The 25,093-nt window shown below is 30.7% G+C and overlaps 2 protein-coding genes across 5 annotated transcripts in view; one reads left to right on the top strand and one right to left on the bottom strand.

The window, feature by feature from the left end:
• LOC114945579 (kin of IRRE-like protein 1) overlaps positions 1-25,093 on the bottom strand; it is a 652,455-nt gene that overhangs the window by 127,366 nt on the left and 499,996 nt on the right. The window lies entirely within an intron of this gene.
• LOC114931205 (uncharacterized) lies at positions 6,506-11,429 on the top strand. The gene is made up of 4 exons (XM_085484859.1): positions 6,506-6,558; positions 8,040-8,179; positions 8,528-10,996; positions 11,124-11,429. The coding sequence occupies exons 2-4, from the start codon at positions 8,041-8,043 to the stop codon at positions 11,369-11,371; spliced, it is 2,856 nt and encodes a 951-aa protein (XP_085340985.1). The 5' UTR covers positions 6,506-6,558; position 8,040; the 3' UTR covers positions 11,372-11,429.

Genomic DNA, 25,093 nt, shown 5'->3' with positions numbered 1-25,093 from the left:
CCAACCTTCCCCGCTTCTCTCCCGAAGGGAGATTCTCGACCTTCCTTCTTCAGTCGAAGACTAACGGGAGTTAAATTAAATCCTCCCGATAATATAATATATTTCTATATTATTTTCGAGATGATACATTAATCCTTCTGACATAATTTTTTATTTTTTATTTTTAATATTAAAAAGGTTCCCTGATATATAAGTAAAAAATTGGGTATAAAAAGGGACAATAAGAGCTAAAGGTAGATATTAGAAGTAAGTTTGTTCCTAAATTCCTTTCTAATTATTTTGTTTAATACCATCATAGCAGATCGACTAAAGAAATGGTCCAAAGACATGATCAAAAACATTCAAAATAATTAGAGAGAAAATTAAATATAAGTTACATCTTTGTTACACTTAACAACTGCACCTAATTCTTATTAGTTTTTTTCTAATTTTTAATTTTTAATCAATGTATGGATGTCAAATACGTATTTTAATTTCTTTAGATTAGTTATTTAAACATTTCCTGCTATATTCTAGAAAATTTCCGAATACAAAGGCTCTTTGTATTTTGTTTCAAGCGGATCAAAAAGTTCGGACACATTTTCAAAGTTATATAAAGTTTAAAGTTATAATTTATCTTTCAAAAAGCATTTCAAATATCAAAAAATGTTTTACACAGAAACTTCATGGTAAAAATGCTTCTATTTAATCACATTAATAAAATGTTGAAAAAATAATTTTTCTCTTAGATTAAAAATTTTGTATTTATATTTATCTCCATTTTTTCAATGCTTTTCGAGATATATCAAGAAGAAGTGGTTTTACTTCTTAAAGTCTCCAAATAGAAAGCGTACGTCATTTTGACGCCGAATGACGTCAAAATAATCAAACGTCAATTTTGACGTTTAATGACGTCAAAAAAATCAAACGTCAATTTTGACGTTTAAGGACGTTAAAAAAATCAAACGTCAATTTTGACGTTTAATGACATCAGTTTGCTGTCTGGGCCGTTTTTGGGCAACAACTAAAAATGCTATCCTCTAACAAAGATGTGTGCATAAAGTTTCATCAAAATGAGAATTTCGGTTCCCTCATCAGTGTCGAAATATCTCCCAAGTTTCGCGAGGGATGGAAGGTCCCTCGGCGCGAAGCGGCGCCACGCGAGACATCGTCAGACAGAGAGACGCGACGCGACGACGAGAGAACGACGCGAGAGCGGGTGTTGCAAGCGGCGGCGATACAACGGAATAACTCGGCGGAAAACGGTTCGTCAGGAGGTCGTGAATTAATTCGCGCGCCAGCCCACTCGCTCGCTCGCTCGCCGGAAAGTTAAATTCACGAGTCGTGCGAGAGGATACACGAGTTTCCACTATCGTTCTAAAATTCAAACGAGCCACCGGGGGTGAACTGGGCACGAGTACTCGATTGTCGGGGGTCGCGCCGCGGTTTTAAAATACTTGTCCGACCAAGACCACCTGAGTCGACTGCGAAACGAAATTCGCGAGCGATATCTCGCAAGAGCGAGCGGCCGCGGGTCGAAGAAGGAGAGAAGCAGAAAAAATAACCGCGATATATATATATATATATATATATATATATTTCGCGGTTATTTTTTTCTCTTGTATATACAGGGTGTCTGACATAAGATGTTACACCGAAAATATATAAGTATACTGAAAAAAAAATTGATTAAATTTATACATATTTAAATACATAGTTTAATACTGTCAAATGAATCATTTATTTGAAACAATAATAAATATTTGTTTTGAAAAATATTTTCTTATATCAAATAAATAGTTTTTATATTAAATAAATATTATTAGTTTGAAATAAATGATTCATTTTTGGTAATATTGAAATAAATACTTATTCGAATTAAATGATTTTTTTTCAGTGTAGATCTTGTTATTTGGAGACAGTTTTTCCTCAGCAAAAATATTGAGGCATTAATAATTTTTGAGTTATAAGCGATTGAAAATGAAGGGTTTTTCGCAAACTAAACCTTGTAGGAATAAAATATTAACAAAACCACAGTCTCCAATTAATTTCAAGTGGGGTTTACTTTCATAAAATTTTAATTTAAGGTTTAGTTATAAAAGAGATACACGATGACAAAAATTGGGAACATGCAAAAAATGATGGCTTTCCTCGATATTTTGCTCAGGAAAAATTGCCTTCAAATAACGAGATCTTTTTGTATATATATATATATTTTTTTTTTTGGTATATATATATATATATGTATACACACAAGGTGTCCAATTTTAATCATCTAATATTTTTTTTTGGTATATATATATATATATATATATATATATATATGTCGTGCGTATATAACGGGGACAGAATTTCAAGCGTATGCATACTTTGAGGACATTTGTATACTTTGGGGACAGGCCTCAAACTAATCACATATCAAACGTATGGTTTGGGGACAATCTCCCATATGTCCAGCGTATATTTTGGGACACTCTTTTTTTAATTGCAAACTATATTAGATAAATTCCCAAACTCAGGATAATTGTCATTTTTGAAAATAAAACAATATTTTGGATATTAAAGCATTTTTTATACTCAACGTTTACTTTGAGGACTCATAACTGAAATGTATATTTCGAGGACATGCTCTCATATGTTCAGCGTATATTTCGAGGACATGTCCTCATATGTCCAGCGTATATTTTGGGACACCCTATTTTTTCAATTGCAAACCATATTAGATAAACTCCCAAAGTTTAGATAATTGTCATTTTTAAAAATAAAACAATATTTTGGGTGTTAAAGCATTTTTTATAGTTAACGTTTACTCTGAGGACTCATAAATGAAATGTATATTACGAGGACATGCTCTCATATGTTCAGCGTATATTTCGAGGACATGTCCTCATATGTCCAGCGTATATTTTGGGACACCCTATTTTTTCAATTGCAAACCATATTAGATAAACTCCCAAAGTTTAGATAATTGTCATTTTTAAAAATAAAACAATATTTTGGGTGTTAAAGCATTTTTTATACTCAACGTTTACTCTGAGGACTCATAAATGAAATGTATATTTCGAGAACATGTCCTCGAATTATACTTTAAATATATTATTCAGCGGTGTCTCGAAATAATACATTCATTTATGTAGTTTATATATTGTGAGTTTACTTCGAGGTCATCTTTTATATAATTTATTTACTCTGAGAACTCAAATGAAATGTATATTTCGAGGACATGTCTTCGAATTATACTTTAAATATATTATTTAGCGGTGTCCCGAAATAATACAACTGCCCGACTCGCGTTAAGATACACGGTGTCTCGTCGGCTACGCCCTTAACTGGTCGTGAGACACTACCGTGTCTCTTGATTCATTTATGTAGTTTATATATTGTGAACTTACTTCGAGGTCATCTTTTATTATAATTTATCTGGTCCGTTCCGTATACTTTGAAGACTTGTAAAATATAATTAGAAACTATACTTTAGAGAGATCAAATATGATGTAAAATTTATAGTTTGAATACATATACGTAGTTTTTGAAAATTTCAAACCTTAATAAAATGTATTTTTCTAGGATATAAGAAGCCTTCAAATTATACTTTTAATATATTATTTGGCAATTAAAATAAGGTGTCCCGAAATAATACTTTCAAATTTTACATAGTTTATATAATCAGAATACACAATTCACAATATTTACATTTAACTCAGGGTTGGGACCGTCACTCTGAAAAAGTAACACATTACTGTTACAATTACTTATTGTAAAAAGTAACTTATTACCGTTATTCGTTATTAATTTTAAAAAGTAACGCGTTACCGTTATTATTACTTAGAAAGTAACGATTCGTTATTTTTTCGTTACTTTTTGTTACGTTTTCATTTTTTGTAATGCTAAAAAGTAAGCTATTGGATTTTAAAATTCTCTTACTTAATAATCTATATTAAATATAATAATATATGTTACAATTAAAAACTCTGAATTAGTCTTTGGCAAATGTATATAGCATATATAGTAAGATAATAAGGAATTAAAAAGTAACTAACCACTAATTCGTTACCGTTACTATAAAAATGTAACGACGTCTTATATCGTTACCGTGACAAACAAATAAATTTGTAATAATTATTAATTAAGTTATTAATTAAAATATTTAAGCGAATAAGCGAGTGGAAAGCGATAGACCGAAATCGGTGAGCATGTAGGGCTTATTTGTTTACGTCGCTTAATAACAAAAGTATCATCTTACTTTTCGGCGCGGCGGCATTGCTCGCCGCTCGCTGCATGACTCTGCCTCTCGATCAGATAATGCTTTTGTTACTAAAAGACGTAAATGAATAAGTCATCGTACATGCCCACCGATTCTGGCCTACCGCTTTCTACCCACTCATTCGCTAGATATTTTTATTAATAATTCAATAATTATTGCAAGTTTAGCGAAATGATACAGGACTTTTCTATTCAGTTTAACATGCTGTACCCGTTCACGGAAGATAGTTCGCGAATTATGGGATACCCTGTATATTTACGTTTCTCATCCGAAATTACTCGTTGACGCACGAATTTCGTGTTGCCTTCCTGCAATTTCTGTCCTTTTTATTAAGGTCTTAAAATTTCGTATATCTAACAATAAATTTGTATATTGTATATGGTCGATTAAGAAATTAAGCACATGAAACAACGCCGAATACTCGAGCCTCGAGCAATACACGGAATTATTCTTTTTCTTTTCAGCGGTCCGTTCTGTTTTCTCTATCAGTCTCATGTACATGTCCTACATATCTCATCCCCATCTCTCTCTCTCTCTCTCTCTCTCTCTAATGACAATTGAGATAAAATTCTTTATAACTTTAAAGACGTAAGAAACATTTATAAAGTATAATTTGAAGCCAGAAAATATAATAACTAAAATATAATTTGGAAATTATTTTTAACTAGATTTATACTTGTTTCTACTTTGGGAACAATGAGAATTTTCGGACATTTATAGAAAACTAATTCGATTTATATAACTTTAGAAACAAGTTAGATATATATTATTTATTTTATTTAGGAACATTTATATATTAAAATATTACATGTAAAAGAGTATATATCTTTTATATATGAACATTTGTAGGACTAAAAATGTCCTCCGTTTTGTACTTTTGCAATAAGTAAGGAGAAATTAATTTAAGAAGTCGGTCTATCCGCGCGAATAAAAGCGTACAGCGAAAAGAAACCGTTTACTACCTTGATACAAAGCACACAGTGAAGCAATGGAAAAAGCACTCAGCTCGATATTCAATATGTTAATGTTTTCTCCGATTATAATAGAAAATTGATAATTGACCGTCAATCGTTCTATTTTTGACCTAGTTTAACCCGTTCTATTTCTATGACAAATAAAACGATTGATCTGGAACACCTTGTATAATATATAATAATAAGATTTATGAAATTAAATTAATTTCTACAATTATCAATTTTCTATTATAATCGGAGAAAACATTAACATATTGAATATCGAGCTGAGTGCTTTTTCCATTGCTTCACTGTGCGCTTTGTATCAAGTTAGTAAACGGTTTCTTTTCGCTGTACGCTTTTATTCGCGCGGATAGACCGACTTCTTAAATTAATTTCTCCTTATTTATTGCAAAAGTATAAAAAGAGGGACTTTTTTATTTAGTTTAATCCGTTCTATCTTTATGAAATTTTTAAATTATGATGAGCTTAAATGTTAATAATGTATCTTTTTTATAAATATAAGAAACAAAAATCTTATTTAATAAGCATGAAATTCGTACTTCCTTTCTTTTTAATTTCGACTATTTATTTGATTTAAATCGGTCAATATTTTTTGTCAATTGCTCTTAAGAAATGGAAAAACTAACTAGTATAACTAATGTCACAATAAAATTATTTTTACTATATTTTACAATAAAGTAAATAATTAAATTATAAATAATATAAATTAACAATAAGCAATTTTATAATATCATTTATTATATGTTATAATATAATAAATAATATTATAAAATAAAAGAAATATATAATATTTATTAGCATTTATTATATTTTATAATATATTATATTTTATATTATCATATTTTGTTTTCTTCTAAATAAAATATTATTTCGATAATCATTAAAAAGTTATCGAGATATATACACCAGCATGTATAGTGTCCATCATGTATATGTATGTGAAACAATCGTACACTGGCGAATCCGAAACATAAACAGTTGAAAACGTGAATACGTGAACGCTGTTTCTTATGCGCGTGATGGGTCGGCGACGCCGACTCGGCGTGAGCGGCAATTGTATCATTGCGGCGTTAGCATCCGAGCAATAAGGGTGTTCGGATCGTACGTTTAATCTTCGCTTGGCTTTTATTTCGATCAGATTGAATTTATTCTTGCAATAAGAAGTTTGTTTGAAGAAAAATATTATTGTGGGTAAATATTACAATCATACTTATTGTGTTATTTTTATTTTTAAAAAGTTAATATAAAAATGAGACTTTTTCAGATGATTAATAAGGTTATTGACATTTAATAAGTTTATTAGTTGAGTAATAACGTTTATCATCAATATTTCACAAGGTATGTAAAATTGATGGACTTTATTTTTAATAATCTTTTAAATTAAAGCTATCGAATTATTTGATGAGAATTTTTTTAAATAAATTTAAATGATTTGATGAAGCAGAATATTTTACTCAAACATTATATGTTTTAAATTGATTATTTATATTTAATGTATAATATACAGGGTGTCCATTTTAATTACCCATCTTAAATATTTTGTTAATATTTGTGAAAAATGTTTCAGACAAAGTAATATTGTTTAGTTCTGAGGCCATAAAAAGCTATTGCTTGTTTGATATTGTTATGTTTGACTTTATTTAACAAAAGACATGTTACACTGGAACCGATTTGATTTTCCTTAAAATATATTGTTAAACACTAAAATCTAAAAGACACGTATTTTTTTATACATAGTTAAATTTGAAAAAAATAGAACAAATAAATTAAATTAAATTAAACTATAAAATAAAATAAAATTTTGAAAAAATCATAGATGGTTTTTTGAAAAAAAAAAGAAATAGATAGAATTATGTGTTATAACTTTAAAGTATTCTGCAAATAGTTAAATTTTTGTTTAACATTTTATTTATAGTTTCAGTTATATTCGATTCTAAAAGAAAACATCGATTTTTTTTAACTTTCGACATGTAAACAGTTGACACGTGAACACTGTTCTTTATGCGTGTGATGAGCGGCTATCGTATCATTGCGGCGTAAGCAAAGGAATGTTTAATTTTTTAAACATGAAAATCCGCTCGTATAGAAATACGTGTCTTTTAAACTTTTATATTTATTTTATCATATTTTAAGGAAAATCAAATCGATTTCTGACAGTTGTGACATGTCCTTTGTTAGATAAAGATATTAAGATTATGTCAAAGTTATTATGGTTAATTCATGAATTTCTCGGCGAACAAGGATTTGTAATTAATATATTTCAAAATCATCTCGATGTCAACTATATGGATACGCCATAAAAAATTTATGATCCTATTTAAAAAAATTTAAATGATCTTAACGCCTTCACTCAAGATTAAACAAACAAGCAGTTTTTATAGTTCCTTCAGAATCAAGCAAATTTTGTCTAAAATATTTTCTAAGAAAATGTGTCATTTGCGAGATATTTGAGATAGGCAATTATAAAATATATATATATATATATAGGGTACACAATATATTTTTTTGAATATTTTTTGTTTAATTCCAATATATCTTTCTCGTGTGCTTGAATATTTAGATCAGTTAATTTTTTGCTGTTTTAATAATAATTAAAATTTCATAATAATAATAACACAAATAATTAATAAATCTAATTTAAATTTAAATTTGAATTTTAGAATATAGATTTTATTTTAATTTTAGATTATTATTTTTCGAGATCAAACATCACTGTAAAATCATTAATTAAATATACCTAATTTGTCTTAATTTGCCTTAATTTGTTTAGATCATTGTTTCTAATTTTCCTCACTTGTATAATTTATTAATTTTTTAAGGATGTTTTCTCTTGTACAATTTGATAATGGTGAATATTCCATTCTACCATCCAAACGAGTAAAGATCGTTCAAGGAAAAGATTGCATTATTAAATATACTGGAGGTGGGAAGTACAGTGCTGATTTAATAGATTCTTCTGGTATGAAAAGTTATTATAAATTTATATGATTTTGAATAATTATAACAATAATTTAAAAAATTTTTGAATGCAATGAAATAATTTTTAACTAGTTGTTTACTCATTATTAACTTAATATTATTATTTAAAATTTAATATTATATATTGACAGATTAATTAAATAATAACACATGCAATAAATTGATTTATTTATTATTAAAAGTTTCTAAATATTTAAAAAATTTCTTTTTTGTTAGCTATAATAAAATTATACCTTTTTTATTTATTCGAGTTTTACTTTTTTGTATTATAATATATATAATAAGTATAATAATTTTAATATTTATTAAAAATTTTTAAAAATTTTAGATATTCAGGATAATTTAATTGATCTGAAAACAAAACTGGAACAAAATGAAAACTTGATTAATAAGGAAAATTCTTCTCACTTATCAAATAGAAAGAGTAATCACTCATCTGATTCTTCGCAAAGGGCAATTCAAATTCTTCAAATAAAAGAAATGGGATTTTCTACGCCATTAAATAATAACTCACCAACTGTTCCGAATTTAGAAATATCAAATATTTCTTTAAATAATCCGCCCACCGTTTTGAGTAATACTAATACGGAATTAGAAAGTAGTTCTCCCCGAAGTGGATTCACAGACAAATTGGAGTCACTCGGACCGAATTGGCCCAACATATCTACTGATGAAAAATCTCGAGAAGTCAATTCTAACGAAGAAAGTTGTAATTCTAAAATTATACAAGACAATTCGAGTAATGATAATATGAATGAAGAGGATATGAGTCAAAGTAATAATAATGATAATAAAAATGATCCAAGTTACGATCCTAAACAGAGTACTCACAGTGCTACATCTGAAATGTCTTTTACAATTGAAAAATCTTCAATAAAAGAAAAGTCATCTTCATTAGATAATGGCTGTCCACTTGATATTCGTAAATTGTCAATTCCAGTAACTACTTCTGAAAAAGGAAAGATAAAAAAACATTTCTGTTCATTTTGTAATACTTTGCAAACAAAATTTGCAAGACATCTCAAGCTAAAACATAAGAATGAAGAAGAAGTTAAAAAATTTATTTATTTACCAAATAAAAATAAAGAACGAATTAAAATTATCGATACTTTACGCAAAAAAGGAGATTTCCTTCATAACACAAAACCTGAATTAAATTCTGGCATTTTAATAGTATCAAGACAGCGTCAAAAAAAATCAAAAAACTCTGTAGAAGATTATGTATGCTGCAAAACATGTCAAGGATTTTTTGCACGAAACACAATTCGTATTCATTACTCGAAGTGTAATAAATTTCATAAAAAAGGAGATCGTAACATTTTTTCTTCCAGTCGACGTCTATGTGGATACATTCATTCTTGTGCTAATGAAACATTGCGTCGACATGTCTTTCCAATTCTAAGAAATGATGAAGTCTCAAGATGTATTAAATATGACGAACTCATCATACAGTTTGGCAATAAATTGTGTGATAAATATACGTTGACTCATCAACATGATATGATTAGAGCACAACTTCGCTTATTGGGACGCTTTAAACTAGAAATAATAGCACTGGACAATGAAATCCATGAATTTAAAGATATATTTAAACCACAAAATTTTGATAAAGCTATAGATAGTTTAAGAAAAGTAGCTCACTGGGATTTAAATATTATGTGGTTTCGAACACCAGCTGTCGCTCAAAATCTTACGACTCTGATAAAGAAATGTGCACATAAGTTCAGAACTGAATGCATAAAAAATCAAGACCATGAGAGAAAAAAGTCTGTGGAAGATTTTTTATTATTATGGGAAGAAGAAGTTCCCACACTTATCAACAAAAAAGCTCTTGAGGATCAAATAAATCAGAAACGCCGAAAAAAAATAGTTCTCCCGTCTAAGCAAGATATCAAATTATTGTATGATTATTTAAAAAAAGAATGCAATACTTGCCTTGAAATTTTAGATAATGAATTCAATTTAAATGCATGGATTCTTTTAACTCAATGTACGCTCATTTTTATTCAAATCTTTAATCGTCGCCGAGCTGGAGAAATTGAGCGATTGACATTGATTAATTATCAGAATAAAGAAGCATTAGATGAAAATGTCGATCAAGAACTTTATAAACAATTATCCAATTCTACAAAAGAATTTGCTAAGCAATTTGTTCGCTTAACACTTCGAGGAAAATTGGGTAGAACTGTTTCAGTATTACTTAGTCCATTTGTAATCCAATGTATTGAAACTATTCTTAAATTTCGAAAATACGCTGGAGTAAGCTCTAATAATGAATATATATTTAGTGTACCTCATACTAATAGATTATCTAAAAAATATCTAAGAGCATGTCCTTTGATGCGTCGTTTTGCCAATGAATGCGGTGCACTCATTCCAAGTACTTTACGTGGTACTATGTTAAGAAAGCACATTGCAACGTATACTTCCATGTTAAATATCGAAGATTGTCAAATTGATCGTCTCGCTAATTTTATGGGCCATCACAAGGACATTCATAAAAATATATATAGAATGCCTGTGCCAGTAGCTGAAATAACCGATGTTTCACGATTGTTGATGGCAGCTATTGGTCATGATGACAAAGAAGATGACGAAGAAAATAGCGAAGAAAATAGCGATGATAACGAAAACAGCGATGAAAGTAGCGATGAAGAAGATGCTCATGTTATGCCAGCAATGATTGAACGTACTAATGCTAATATGGATAATATTGATCATACGTCTACATTTGACAGTGAAAACACTTTTTCTCCTCTGTCAACAAATAATTCCACAAATTCTAAATGCCGCAACAGTAAGATCTATTATTTTTATTATAAATAAATATTTTATTTTTATTATAAGTATTTTATTATAAGTATTACTTTATCATTTTTATTATGAAAACATAATAAATGTTATTGTACTATCTAAAATTTCAGCTTCACCTTTTGGAAAAACAAAAAGAACTAAATGGACTGATCGAGAGAAAGAGGCAATAACTAAACATTTTGGAAATTTACAAAATTTATCAAAATTACCATCTTTACAAGAATGCAGAAAAGTCATTCTTAAATACAGAGTATTGAATCAAAGAACACCTCAACAAGTCAAAACGTGGATAGATAATCAAAAACGAGTCAAAAATCGTCAACAGTCCTATATATGTTCAAAAAATTTGTCTTTTTGAATTATTATTTATACTATTTATTATTATTGTGCGAGAAGTTCATATGAATTTTTTGAATTATGCAACAAAATAATTTCTGAATATTATATAAAAACATTATTCAATATAGTAAGCATGGTTTTGTGTTTTGTTCTATTGTTTTAAAACATATAAAAATATCTTAAATTAATAGAATAAAATGATGAATACTTTATTGAATAAAATTTTAAAAAACATTGCACATGTTCATAGAATTTATTGAAACTCACATGAACTTCTCGGATAAAATCCAATATTTAGAATATAATTTTAGATATCTTATAAAATCCATAAATTTACATCTAAAATTCATAACTTAAAATTTCGTTAAAGTTATTTTCAAAATACAGATTATTTTACAATGTATCACTTTTTTGCATTAATGTTATAATTGTGATATTATTCGTTTACAAAAAATTGATTTGGTATGTTCAAATTTTTTTTTTTTATTTGAATACTTTTACATGTAATGTAACATGTTACATTTTAAATGTTCCTAAATAAAATAAATAATATATTATATATCTAACTTGCTTCTAAAATTATATAAATCGAATTATCTTTCTATAAATGTCCGAAAATTCTCACCATTCCTAAAATATATGTAGAAACAAATGTTAATCTAGTTATAAATAATTTCCGAATTATATTTTAGCCATATTATTCTTTTGCTTTAAATTATACTTTATCAATATTTCGTATATCCTTAAAATATATATTAATAAACTTTATTGCAATTGTTTTTAAAGAGAAAGAGAGAGAGAGAGAGAGAGAGATTTTTTACAAATTTTTTTAAATTATATTTTCCAAATATATTTCCTAATTGTTTTCGAATTTATAGATAGATTAATAAACAGACAGATTTTACTCTCTTTAGGATTACAAGATTACATATGTATATAAATTTTTTACTTCAAACTTAAACATTAACTTTAAAATAGAGATAATATTTGAACTACATATTAATCTTCAAACTATAAATGTTTTCATAATACATTCAATCTCCCTAAAATATTTTTTAATTATATTTTATATGTCCTCAAAGTATACATAAATTATATAAAAATAATCTCAAAGTAAGCTCACGATATACATATAAACTATATAAAATTTGAAATGTATTATTTCGGGACATCCTATTTTAATTGCAGAATAATATATTTAAAGTATATCCTAGGAAAAAATACATTTTATTAAGGTTTAAAATTTTCAAAAACTATGTATATATCATCAAATTATAAATTTACATCATATTTGATCACTCTAAAGTATACTTTCTAATTATATTTTACATGCCCTCAAAGTATACATAAATTATATAAAAGATGACCTCGAAGTAAGCTCATAATATACAAACTACATAAATGAATGTATTATTTCGGGACACCGCTGAATAATATATTTCAAGTATAATTCGAAGACATGTCCTCGAAATATACATTTCATTTGAGTCCTCAAAGTAAATAAATTATATAAAAGATGACCTCGAAGTAAGCTCACAATATATAAACTACATAAATGATTGTATTATTTCGGTACACCGCTGAATAATATATTTAAAGTATAATTTGAGGACATGTCCTCGAAATATACATTCCATTTATGAGCCCTCAAAGTAAACGTTGAGTATAAAAAATGCTTTAACACCCAAAATATTGTTTTATTTTTAAAAATGACAATTATCTAAACTTTGGGAGTTTATTTAATATGGTTTGCAATTGAAAAAATAGGGTGTCCCAAAATATACGCTGGACATATGAGGACATGTCCTCGAAATATACGCTGAACATATGAGTCCTCAAAGTAAACGTTGAGTATAAAAAATGCTTTAATATCCAAAATATTGTTTTATTTTCAAAAATGACAATTATGCAGAGTTTGGGAGTTTATTTAATATGGTTTGCAATTGAAAAAATAGGGTGTCCCAAAATATACGCTGGACATATATATATATATATATATATATATGTACACACACAAGGTGTCCAATTTTAATCATCTACCTCTAAAAACTTTTCATTTTTGATTATATGATAAAATCTGTCAAAAATTGTGTGCTTTGAAAAAGAACTACTAACTTTTTTTTAAAAGGCGCTTTTTTCAAGATTATTTTAAGACCATTTAAAAAAGAATCAATAGCGTTATTTTTTATCCCCCTTCAAATCACGTAACTTTTGAAATATTTTGTTGCATAATAAAAAATGAAAAGTTTTCTGAGGGTAGTCGATTAAAATTGAACACTTTGTATATTCAAATATATGTGCGCGGAATACTGCTGCTGGAGGCAACCGCATTTTAGAAAGTAGATTGCTCGGGATGAGAATACATTTTCGCTCTCTCTCTCTCTCTCTCTCTCTCTCTCTCTCTCTCTCTCTCTCTCTTTCGGACCCGCGGCAAGAAATTAAAAATTCCTTTCAATCGAGAAACTCTGTTTTTGAAACCATGTTCCTTGTTAATAAGAATAAAAATTACCATGTGCCCGGTGTGTGGTATAACAGCATCTAGATAAATGTTAAGCTATATTTCGCACAAAGGAGGCATCCAAAATTATTTCGACAAATATTGACGACCAAAAATTACTCTGGAAAATCGAAAAACTTTCCTCGCGCGTATCATTTTCGCGACAATTTATTTCCCCTTTTATCTCGAAATTCGTTCAACATCCGGAATAGCCGCGATCGTAGACGAAGTTTTCAAAAATAGCTCATCTTTCCATTCTTCGCGTTTTGGAAGCGAAAAAGAACAGGACATCGTTTTCGGTCCAGAGTAATCGTCTTTCAATCGACCTCTCTCTCTCTCTCTTTGCTAGATACGGCGTATTTTACCGAAAGGAAAGCGTAAGCACCATAAGGCCAGAAGCGAGGATAAAGAAAAAAGAGAAAAAAAAAGGGAAAAAACCGAACGCGGCAACCTGTTTCATCCCTCTCATTCCATCCCTCTTTCTCCGGCGAGCTGGTCGATTTGAATAAGCCTGCTGAGCCTCGAGCTCCCGCGAGTTGAAAAGCCACACGGGGTGTTTGTCGAATGCCACTTCGTATGCCAGCACTCGCAAAGTACGTTCCTAAGCAGGCGAAGCATTTTCATATTCGGCCGCGTACGCGGGAGCATTGTGTGTGTGAGCGAGTTTTTATGCCAAATATGTATATATCTATATAAAGAGGGGAGAAGGTAGAAATGGAACCGAGAATGCGACGAGTTCTCCTTTTCCGACGAAATCTCGGATTACCATCGCTCTTCGGTCAACCAAAGGCAAGCTTGAAGCACGGCAGTGATAGAGTTTTAACTAGGACCCGGCCGAGACCATCTTTTCTACACAATTACTCCGTATAAAAAATTCCCGTGTATTCTTTTTTATCATTTGGTATCGTTTCTTTGTAATCAGTGTTGGATTATTTGAAAATTAGCTAGATAAAAATATGTTAATTCATCTTAGATAAGATAAAGATGATTTGTTTGAAGTATGTCTAGGTAAAAGATGAAATCATCTAGATAATTTTTAAGACAGCTTATGTAAACACAGTTATAAAAAAATGTAAATTAGAAAAAGGATATAAAAATATATGTAGGTATTTATATTTTTATTTGTAAGTATTTTTATGCGCTATAATTCTAAACGAAAATTATCTGAAAATTATTCTGGATAATTTAGTAAAGATAATACTTTTTTTCATCTAAGATGCAGATATAGATATAGATATACATATTTTTATTATCTATATGAAGATAAGATGACGCCAAAATTTCATCTAGATAATTTTATTTAGATAACAGTAAACACACTGTTTGTAATATATATACCAATATTTTCTTTAAAACAAAATATTTGAAAATTGATCATAAATATGTATTTAATAAACGTATTGATAATAAATTTATATTTAATAAACGTATACCAATAAATAAAGTGTCAGAATGATAATTATATTGATAAATTATACTGATAAATTATGCAGCTGATTACGGTCCAAGTCGCACAAAATTGAATTAATTTTGTATTATTAATCATCGCTCTCGTATATTTGTTGCTATTTTTAAAATTTCGTCATCGCGAAAAGATTGCTCGAATGCGTTAAAGGGATCCTAAACGTCCTTGAAAAGTCTGTTGTTTTTTCTGTTTTATCGACAAAATGTGAGGTTAGATAAACTATAAAACTGTTTATTGGCTATACGGATTGTTTTTTATCTAAAATTAGACCAGGGCGGATTCCAAATGGGTATTTAAACATTCACTTATGTTCCTTTATCAATATGTATCAATACGTATAGCCAATAAATAGATTTATAGTTCTAGTGATCTAACCTCACATTTTGTCGATAAAACAGGAAAAAACAACAAACTTTTCAAACACGTTTAAAATCCCCTTAAGAGATATTTTCCAATGCGCAAAACAGAGTAATTATCTTAAAGGAAAAAAAATAAAATATAAAACTGCAACCTTTAAAGAGATAAACAACGGCTGAAAAAAATTTGACAGATTGCAACGCCAGCGTTGATCATCGTTCAACGTGTAAATTACCGGCGGAAATCCGATGACATACCGAAGAATCCCGGAAATCCAGCTATCGTAAATGCTCGGACTACTTTATCAAGAGTGGGGGGAGAGGGAAAGGGGGAGGGGTGACAATAGCCGGGACGATACCGCTATGGCTGTGCTTGGTAATAATAAATATTGGATTCCAACGGATTTCAATATCACTCCGTTGCACGAATCATCCTTCATTTCGCATTATTGGAACAGTTATGAGAGACTTTTCTTCCCTCCCACCCACGCGGGTCTCTTTCTTTCCCTCGGACTTTCTCTCTCTCTCTCTTTCTCTCTTTCGCTATCGGCATCACCGAAATCCAGTAACCCGGTGGTCCAAGAGCTCCCTTGTTAAATTTTTACGGCCAGCAGTTTTTGCGACGAGCAACGTACGGGGACAAGCGGGATCCGTGTCATCCTTCAGGATCGCCTGGAATTTATGGGGCTCGGCGCATCGATATACATTTATAGAGTATACCGTCGATACATTTAATCGAATATTCGAATAACGGACCAAGAGAGAGTTCGACGACCTTACGCGAACCCACCCTCCGTTATCTCTTCTTCGACGCGTAGAGGAACGTGCTAGTTGATCACTTTCAGGGGTACGAGTATTATTCGACCTACGTGTGTTATTAATCCGAAAGAAAGCGATAATAGTTGATACAATAGGGAAAACGTGACTTTGGATTGGTCGATACGAGGAGCAAATTAATTTTACAGGGATGTGAGATGTGTTGCAGTTTTATATTTTATTTTTTTTCCTTTAAGATAATTACTCTGTTTTGCGCATCGGAAAATAGTTCTTAAAGGGGATTTTAAACGTGTTTGAAAAGTCTGTTGTTTTTTCCTGTTTTATCGACAAAATGTGAGGTTAGATAACTATAACAAAGGGGACCAATCAAATTTTGCGAAAGCCAAATGTGATCATTTTACATTTAATCGGTTGGATTTTTTCGTCGCATTTTGCAAGACGAAATCAGGGAATTTTTGTGGAATTTTTTTATTAGGACTCGAAAAAGTTACTTAAAGTACTTTTTGTAAACTGCTTGATTGACCGATTTAATGATCTATTAGAAATTTTATAATTATATGTTTATATATTCAATGTCTTAGCAACAAGTGTTATGCTTAGATAATTTCAAAATTAGCTAGATGAAGATGAGATGAAAATATTTAAATTCTTTTTAGATAAGATAAAGAAAATTTTGTTTTAGATCTAGATAAAAGATAAAATTATATGGCGATCCATCTAGATAACTTTCAGATAATATTATTTTTAAAACCGCCTATGTAAATACAGTTATAAAAAAATTATAAAAGCGATATAAAAATATATTCATATATTTATATTTATATTTTTATCATTTACTGTTTAAGCTTTATAACTTAGATTATTACTTCGTGCTTAGATAATTTTAAAATTAACTAGATAAAGATAAAATAAAAATATATAAGTTTTTATCGCTCAATGCTCAAGTTCTACCAACTAAATCATATTATCTGAACATTATTTTAGATAATTTAGTAAAGGTAACACTTTTTTCATCTAAGATGCAGATATAGATACTACATATTTTAATTATCTACATAAAGATAAGATGATGTTTTAACTAGAATCTAGATGATCATCTATATAATTTTAGATAACAGCAAACACTGATCTTAAAGAATTAAACGTTAAAAAGGTGCACCGAAATTTGCATCTTAAAATAAACAAAGGGTTTTCTTTGTATCGAAAATCTCTTAAAATATAATCGGGAAATAATGTTTGATGCCCAACAGCTGATATAAAGAAATTGCCAAATGTCAAAAATTCGCAGTTGATCATAAATTGATAAAATGGTGAAAAATTATGCATTGACAAAAGAATTTATTATAAATAAATATTAATATATTAAATAATAATAAAAAAAATGTGTGTTAACTATATAAAGATAAGACCAAAATTTTATCTAGATAATCATATATATAATTTTATTTAGATAGTAACAAACACTGAGTACCCTATAGCAAGTTGACAACACTGTTGTATGTATTTTTAATATCCTATACAGAATCACAGATGTATCATAAAAAGGCGATTTCTAACGAAACTATGAGAGAGAGAGAAACTAATTGGACGCGATAGAGAAATGATGAAGAAAAATAAAAATATTTCCGTCAACGGTGTGCGAATGGAACTCGATATGAAAGAAGGCTCTCGATGATGAAAGGATATCTATCTCCTCGCAACAACGTCTTTCATCTTTCCATGCTCCTCTCCTACAGCGTCTTTTCCCGAAGATGCTGCCTCGCAACGTGGTCAGAGTCGAAGCTGATTGGCCAGAACTCCGTGAAAGGAGAGACTCGATCGAAAAGGACGAGACTTTTTTTCCACCCTCTCTCTTCCTCCCCCGCTAAAGAGAATCTTGTCTCGGTCTGAGATTCGTACTTCCCTCTCTTTTTTTTTCCTTCCTGTGCGGAGCGCAGGAAAGAACCGCGCCGCAAGTCGATAAGTCAAAGCGACCGACATTTTAATTATGGCACACCCGGAAATTGCAAGGTACACGGAAACGAATATAACGCCGCCGATCCTCGTTAATTCTTCGGCCTCTATCTATGACCATCCTCTCGCCATACCTTCCTCTCCAACTTCCTCTGTATTGTCTCTTACTTGCGGAGAAAATACTTGTACAATATGATAGGAATCTACTATTGATCGCAAATTTTTTAACAAATCGGAAAAAATATATACAAAGTGTTTCTAAATAAGTGAAAAATTTTAAGATACGTTTCTTTGTCGAAAACTGAGAGAGTCCAGTAAAATTAGACTTTGACTTCATAAAAATTAGGATCAAGCTGAATTTTTGTGAAGATCTTTATGGGAAGTAAAAAGGGGTAAATTTTAGTTTGCCATTATCTCGAAAACTATCAATTTTTTGAGAAAAATAGTTATTATCAAAATTGTAGCTCATCAAATTCTCTATAAAAAAGGTCATCATACTTTTTTCGTACAACTAATCGTTTTTGAGTAAAACGTGCGGTAAAGTTGCAATATCTGTAGTTTGTAAAAAATACGTACTATTTTCCACATCACCGCGGGGTATTTTTATTTTTTTTATTCGCTTTATATCTTCAAAACGGTTAATTCCAAAAAAGTATAATGACTTTTTTTGTAGGGAATTTTATGAGCTACAATTTTGATAATAACTATGTTTCTCGAAAAATTGATAGTTTTCGAGATAATGTCAAAAAATTTACCTTCCATAAAAAAACGCCGTGGATAAAATTAAGGGTACTTTTCAGGATTTCATTAGAACATCCAAATAAAGGTATCCGCAAAAATTCAGCTTGATCCTAATTTTTATGAAGTTTTGCCCCTTTCAAGTCTAATTTTACTGGAGTAAGAGGGATTTTTCATAAAATCATGTACTCTTATATCCCTCTCTGAGAAAAATGTAACTCTTCAAGGAAGAAAATATAAGAGTATATGTTTATATGAAAAACCCCCATTTTCTAAAATTTTTTACACTTATTTAGAAACACCATATATATATATCTTTTTTCATACAACAAATTTAAAATATTATTTTCTCAAAGAGCTGTCATGTGAGAAAGAAAAAAAAGCGTTTTAACTTTTAAATATTTCTTCCCCTTTCGTCTTTTTTTAGTTGCAGCTGCATTAAACGCTTAAAAGATTCGGGTTTTTTTATACCCCGGTCGCTAAAAATAAATGTCTCCATCTATCTATTTATCTCTTCACGCCGGGCTTTTTTCGCGAAATGAAATGGGATCCGACCATTCTGTTTTTATCAGACTGCGAGATTTGAATTATGATCGTCGCGATATTGGCCACGGATTAATGTTCGATTTCCGTGTCGGGTGCGGTCGTTAATGGACGTGCGAGTGACTCGGAGATATTGGAAAAGTGTGATCGGTGATTCTTTGAGAAAGTTTTTAGCGATAAATATTCGCGCACTTTACGTAAAGGGGTAGAGATAATAATCGAAATTATAAATGCTTTTCTTTCACCATCCACTCGCGTTTATCATTCGCGATGTCTATTTAAATTGTGTAAAAAAAAATTCCCCAAGAATTTCCTGATTTCCTAGATATTTTTCTTCGGAATTTTAAATAAAATTAGAGAACTTTCAAATGTAATTTTTTAAAATAAATTCTTTACTGTTCGCATTTCTTTAATGCCTTTCACTCATATAATCACAAAGAAAAAATAAAGAGTTCGCTTAAATTTCAAATGTTGGATTTGAAAAAGTATTAAAAAGCATTTAATAGCTTTCGTAAGATAAACATTTTTTATTTACATAATTAATTTTTTAATTTAAGAATTATAATAAAGACCCATAATTTATTATGTAGTACATACTTCAAGAATATTATTAAAACATGTTACATATTAAATATATTTTAAACTAATTATTTATCTGTTAAATAAAATGCGGAGTAATATATTTAGGACATTTTTTTAAGAATTTGATACGATTTTATCCAAAATTAATTTTTGGACAACATACAATAAGTTTGGTTTATGTATTATATATTTAATTATAAAAATTATAAGAATTATAAAAATTCTTTAAATAAACAAGTGTCTTGTTTAAAAAAAGATTTATTTTTGCGAATCGCTAACTTGGCTAATTAACAAATTGTTTGCATTATAAGAACAAAATGATCAAAGACACAATAGATTTAAAAAGAAATTCTCAATTCTAATAAAATTCCATGAGAGTTTCCTGATTTTTCAAAGCGAAGAAGAAATCTCTGAGAATTCCAAGTTTTCTGTATTTTCCCAGGAAAAGTAGACGCTCCACTATTGAGAACATTGCAAGAGAAAGAGGAAGAAAGAAAGAAAGTATCGTAACACATTTTATACAAAAATGACACGAGCACTTACAAGAAAGTTTACATCGCCCTCTTGCTCATGCAATCGCTCGTTTCGTGCTCGGCAAAAAGTTGATAATATCGTCTTCTCTAGCTGCCAGCCTCGATAACACAATCGAATCGTAATTACGGTAGCGTGTCTTCGTCCGGACTCAGACTTAAAAGTTACGGCAACTCTCGTGAGCAATCGTCGGAGGATCGTTTAAGCCTAAGTGGTCTAATTTTCAGCCACCAAATGGCCGTCCTCGGATTCCTTAGTACCTCGTTAACCGCTAGTGTGGACGAGGAAGTATGTCTGCGGGGTCTTTATTGGTTTTAGACATCCGCTGAGATCGCGCACGGAGTAGATGATCCGAATAAAGCACAGCACGTATATACTGGGTGGAACCAAAATCTTGATCGCTATTTTAGGAACCTACTCTATCAAAATGAACAAAAAACTCATATAAACAATATATTCAAAAGTGATTTTCTAATTGACCCCTTTCAGGGTGTCCAGCAGACTCATAATGAACAAAATTCCCCGACTTTTTCAGATTTTCCAAAACCAGAAATTAATTTTTTCCCTAACTTTTTAGTATTATTTTTTTCAAATATATAATTTGCATATATCTACATAATAGATCAATTAAATGTTAAGAGAATCCTAAACGTTCTTGAGAAGCCTGTTGTTTTTTTTTCTGTTTTATCGACAAAATGTGAGGTAGGATAAACTATAATATTCGTTCGTGTACACATGAAAATATAGGATGAGTTATTCTTGTTTACTAGGCTTTCAAATTAATATCTAAACATTTACTTATATTATTTATGCAATGTCAAATCCGGCCTGGTCTAATTTCAGGCAAAAAACAATCCGTATAACCAATAAATAGATTTATAGTTTATCTAACATCACATTTTATCAATAAAACAGGAAAAAAACAACAGGTTTCTTAAGGGCGTTTAGGATCCTTTTAAATCATAAAATTCTTGAAATATTTTTGTCAACAATAAAAAGATCCGGAAATAAAAAAAAACAAAAATTAAAATCAATTTATACAATTTGCATTATGTACGATAATCGAAACAAACATGTAACTATAAACTATTTAAATAATCACCTTTCTCTCTATTCAACACATTCAAATAAAATAACACGACGATAAAAATATAAATTAACGAAGTGTACTGGGAGTCGAGGAAACGTTTATTTATTTAATAAAACATTTCAAATTATTAAGACAAATGTAGAATAATGTGAAAAAATCCAGATAAATAGTAAAATTTCCTGACTTTCTCTGACAATTCCAGATTTATAAAATTCCCTGACAATGCCTGGTTTTCCAGATTTCCCTGACTGCTGGACACCCGCCGTGTCTTTGTCCTGCCAGTTTGCATGCTTATAAACAATTTTTTGGAAAATGATTTTTCTTTATTTTACTTGAAAAAAAATTATTAAAAAAATTTTTTTATTTTGTATTGTTGGAAATTAAATAATACTTTGTAATCATATTATTCGAACATGATTGTAACGACATATTTTTGTTTCATCCTATATATATATATATATATATATATATATATATATAAATATATATATTAATAAAACCACGCGCGAAATAATTTCTCTGGCGTAAACTTTTCGATCTCTCGTAAGCGTAAAACGAATCGATATGCCGATGCGATTTGTTTTCAAAAATTTCCATTTAACCGTCCGCTTAAAATTTTCCGATTCGCTGGAGACACGCATGTTTTTCAAAAATAACCGCATCCGGGCGATAAACAAAGCGCTAATAAAATCAATGATGGGCAACCGACTCATTTACGCGGAGTATTATGGATGCTCTTTCCACCCCAGTACCAGACATTATGTCACCGCGAGCGGTTGCGACGTCGTTTTTTTTTTTTCCCGGGAAAATGTTATCCGACGTCCATACGTCTTCGGGATAATGTAAAGAGAGGCGAGGGTCGGTAAGAATAATGCGGGCGTTTTCAGAAGTCGTCGACGGCGAAATGGATTTTCGCGAGTTATCCACGAGATATAGATTATGGGCCGAGCGAGCGAGAGAGAAAGAGAGAGAATGAACGAGAGACGATGGAGTAGATGGAGCCCAGTCGGGATGAAGTCTACGAAACGACGGATGAAAAAGTGCTCGCGATTCGTATAAAGTGATTTTAAGTGAGAGTCAGCTAGCCCCGGTCGAAAGTTCGCCTCGCTCTGAGATATGACGGCAAATATTAAAATCCGCTGGCCGGTCGTCGGGAGGGATTTCACCCTTAAATTTGCCCGCCGCGCGAATCTAAAGGCGAGTGAGTGGTTTTCATCCCTTGCGCGAGAAAATCGTGCGAGGATCTAGGCGAGAAGAAAAATAAGATTCAACTAATGCTTAAACAGTCGAGAGAGAGACTTTCTTATATATTTCAAAAATTAGATGCTGTGATTAAATGATTTTAAAATTAGCTAAAGATGTCCTTATGTCAATAAATGGCACCCAAAGAATTAAATGTTAAAAAGGTGCACCGAAATTTGTCTCCTTAAGGAGAACAAAGGGTTTTCTTTGTATCGGAAACCTCTTAAAATATAAATATCGGGAAATGAAGTTTGACGTCCAACAGCTGATATAAAGAAACTGCCAAATGTCAAAAATTCGCAGTTGATCATAAATTGATAAAATGGTGAAAAATTATGTATTGACAAAAGAATTTATTATAAATAAATATTAATATATTAAATAATAATTTAAAAAATGTGTGTTATCTATATAAAGATAAGACCAAAATTTCATCGAGATAATCATCTATATAATTTTATTTAGATAACAGCAAACACTGAGTACCCTATTGCAAGTTGACAACACTGCTGTACGTATTTTTAATATCCTACAGAGTCACAGATATATAATAAAAAGGCGATTTCTAACGAAACTATGTGAGGGAGAAACTAATTGGACGCTACAGAGAAATGATGAATTGCATTGACAAAAGAATTAATTATGAATAAGTATTAATAAATTGAATATTATATTCAATATTGATGCAAAGTATTTGAACATAATAAACGATGCAACCAATAAGCCGCTCTATTAAAAAAACTGACTTCCACTTTCGGATATTTATATGAGCGTTCCATAAAGCCCGGCGATCACTTATGCAAATTCGATAGAGCGTCGGCGCGTTATCCTAAATTTATCACGGTGACATACGATTACGCCGTTCAGTTTGACAGAAACCGATTGCGTCGTAAAACCAACCGGTTTCAATAACACATACCTCGCCATTCTACACGTACAGTTTATCGCGAGATAGTAATTTACCCCGAAAAAAATAGATGGAGCTAGAAACGCGTGAATCGTCACGTGCCATAAAAATCCCCGGACTGTGTCTTTAGCGACGAAGACGGGAAAAATGTCGGATGGATGTCTCTCGTAGAGAGAGAGAAAGCGACTCGCTGAAATATTCGTTTCTCCTCGGGCGAGGAAAATTTTGTATGTACTTATGGAGTTATGTACTCGCTTCACGTTCGTCGGATGTATCGAGCCAATTTGGGCCTGCGTCTGCAGTCAGATCAACTGCAGCTGGAAATGGGGAGGCAGAAAGGGAGTAGAGTTGAGGAAGTAGGAGAGATCCGGAAGGCGAAGGGAGAGCCGATTTCTACGCCAATATTTGCGAAACATTACGCCACGGCGAAGCGACACACACTCGCGGAATGAGCACTCCTTGCGAAGGACGAGAAGGAGCCGCGTTCTTGACGGGACATCCTTCCTTCGACCCGACTCGCGAATCTCGCGCCGACGTCGAATGGAGTTCGTTTGCTGTAATTTGCATCTGAATCGAGTCGACGCGCGTGCACATACAATTAGATCGATCGACTGCGGTAGGAGCGTTCAAATCTGCTCTCTCCCGAGGGGTAAGAAGTCTCTCCTCTGTGTCGAAGTGGGAAAGAGATGCGCAAAACTTTTAAAATACCTCGAATCTCTCCGAGCTTTAACCCTCGTGCCTTAGAATGCCGCGCAATTCGTCGAACCTTTTGATATCGCGAGCTGTACATACAGTTTTGTACTTGGATGATTTTAAAATTATCTAGATAAAGATAAGATGGAAATATGTAAATTCATCTCAAATAAGATGAAGATGATTTTGAATTTTGATCGCGAGATATATAATACGTACAGTGTTGCACTCAGATGATTTTAAAATTATCTAGATAAAGATAAGATGGAAATATGTAAATTCATCTCAAATAAGATGAAGATGATTTTGAATTTTGATCGCGAGATATATAATACGTACAGTGTTGCACTCAGATGATTTTAAAATT

The sequence above is a fragment of the Nylanderia fulva genome, unplaced genomic scaffold (assembly GCF_048542155.1).
Source record: "Nylanderia fulva isolate GAGA-0341 unplaced genomic scaffold, ASM4854215v1 Scaffold32, whole genome shotgun sequence".
Taxonomy (NCBI): Eukaryota; Metazoa; Arthropoda; class Insecta; order Hymenoptera; family Formicidae; genus Nylanderia; species Nylanderia fulva.
Note: the sequence above shows the minus strand (reverse complement) of the source record. Positions and strands in the feature narration are given on the sequence as shown.

Excerpts from the sequence above, each read along its gene's own strand:
- LOC114931205 (XM_085484859.1), top strand. The coding sequence starts at position 8,041 with ATGTTTTCTCTTGTACAATTTGATAATGGTGAATATTCCATTCTACCA. Across the intron at positions 8,180-8,527 it reads TGATTTAATAGATTCTTCTG|ATATTCAGGATAATTTAATT; the intron begins GTATGAAAAGTT and ends TAAAAATTTTAG. Across the intron at positions 10,997-11,123 it reads AAATTCTAAATGCCGCAACA|CTTCACCTTTTGGAAAAACA; the intron begins GTAAGATCTATT and ends CTAAAATTTCAG.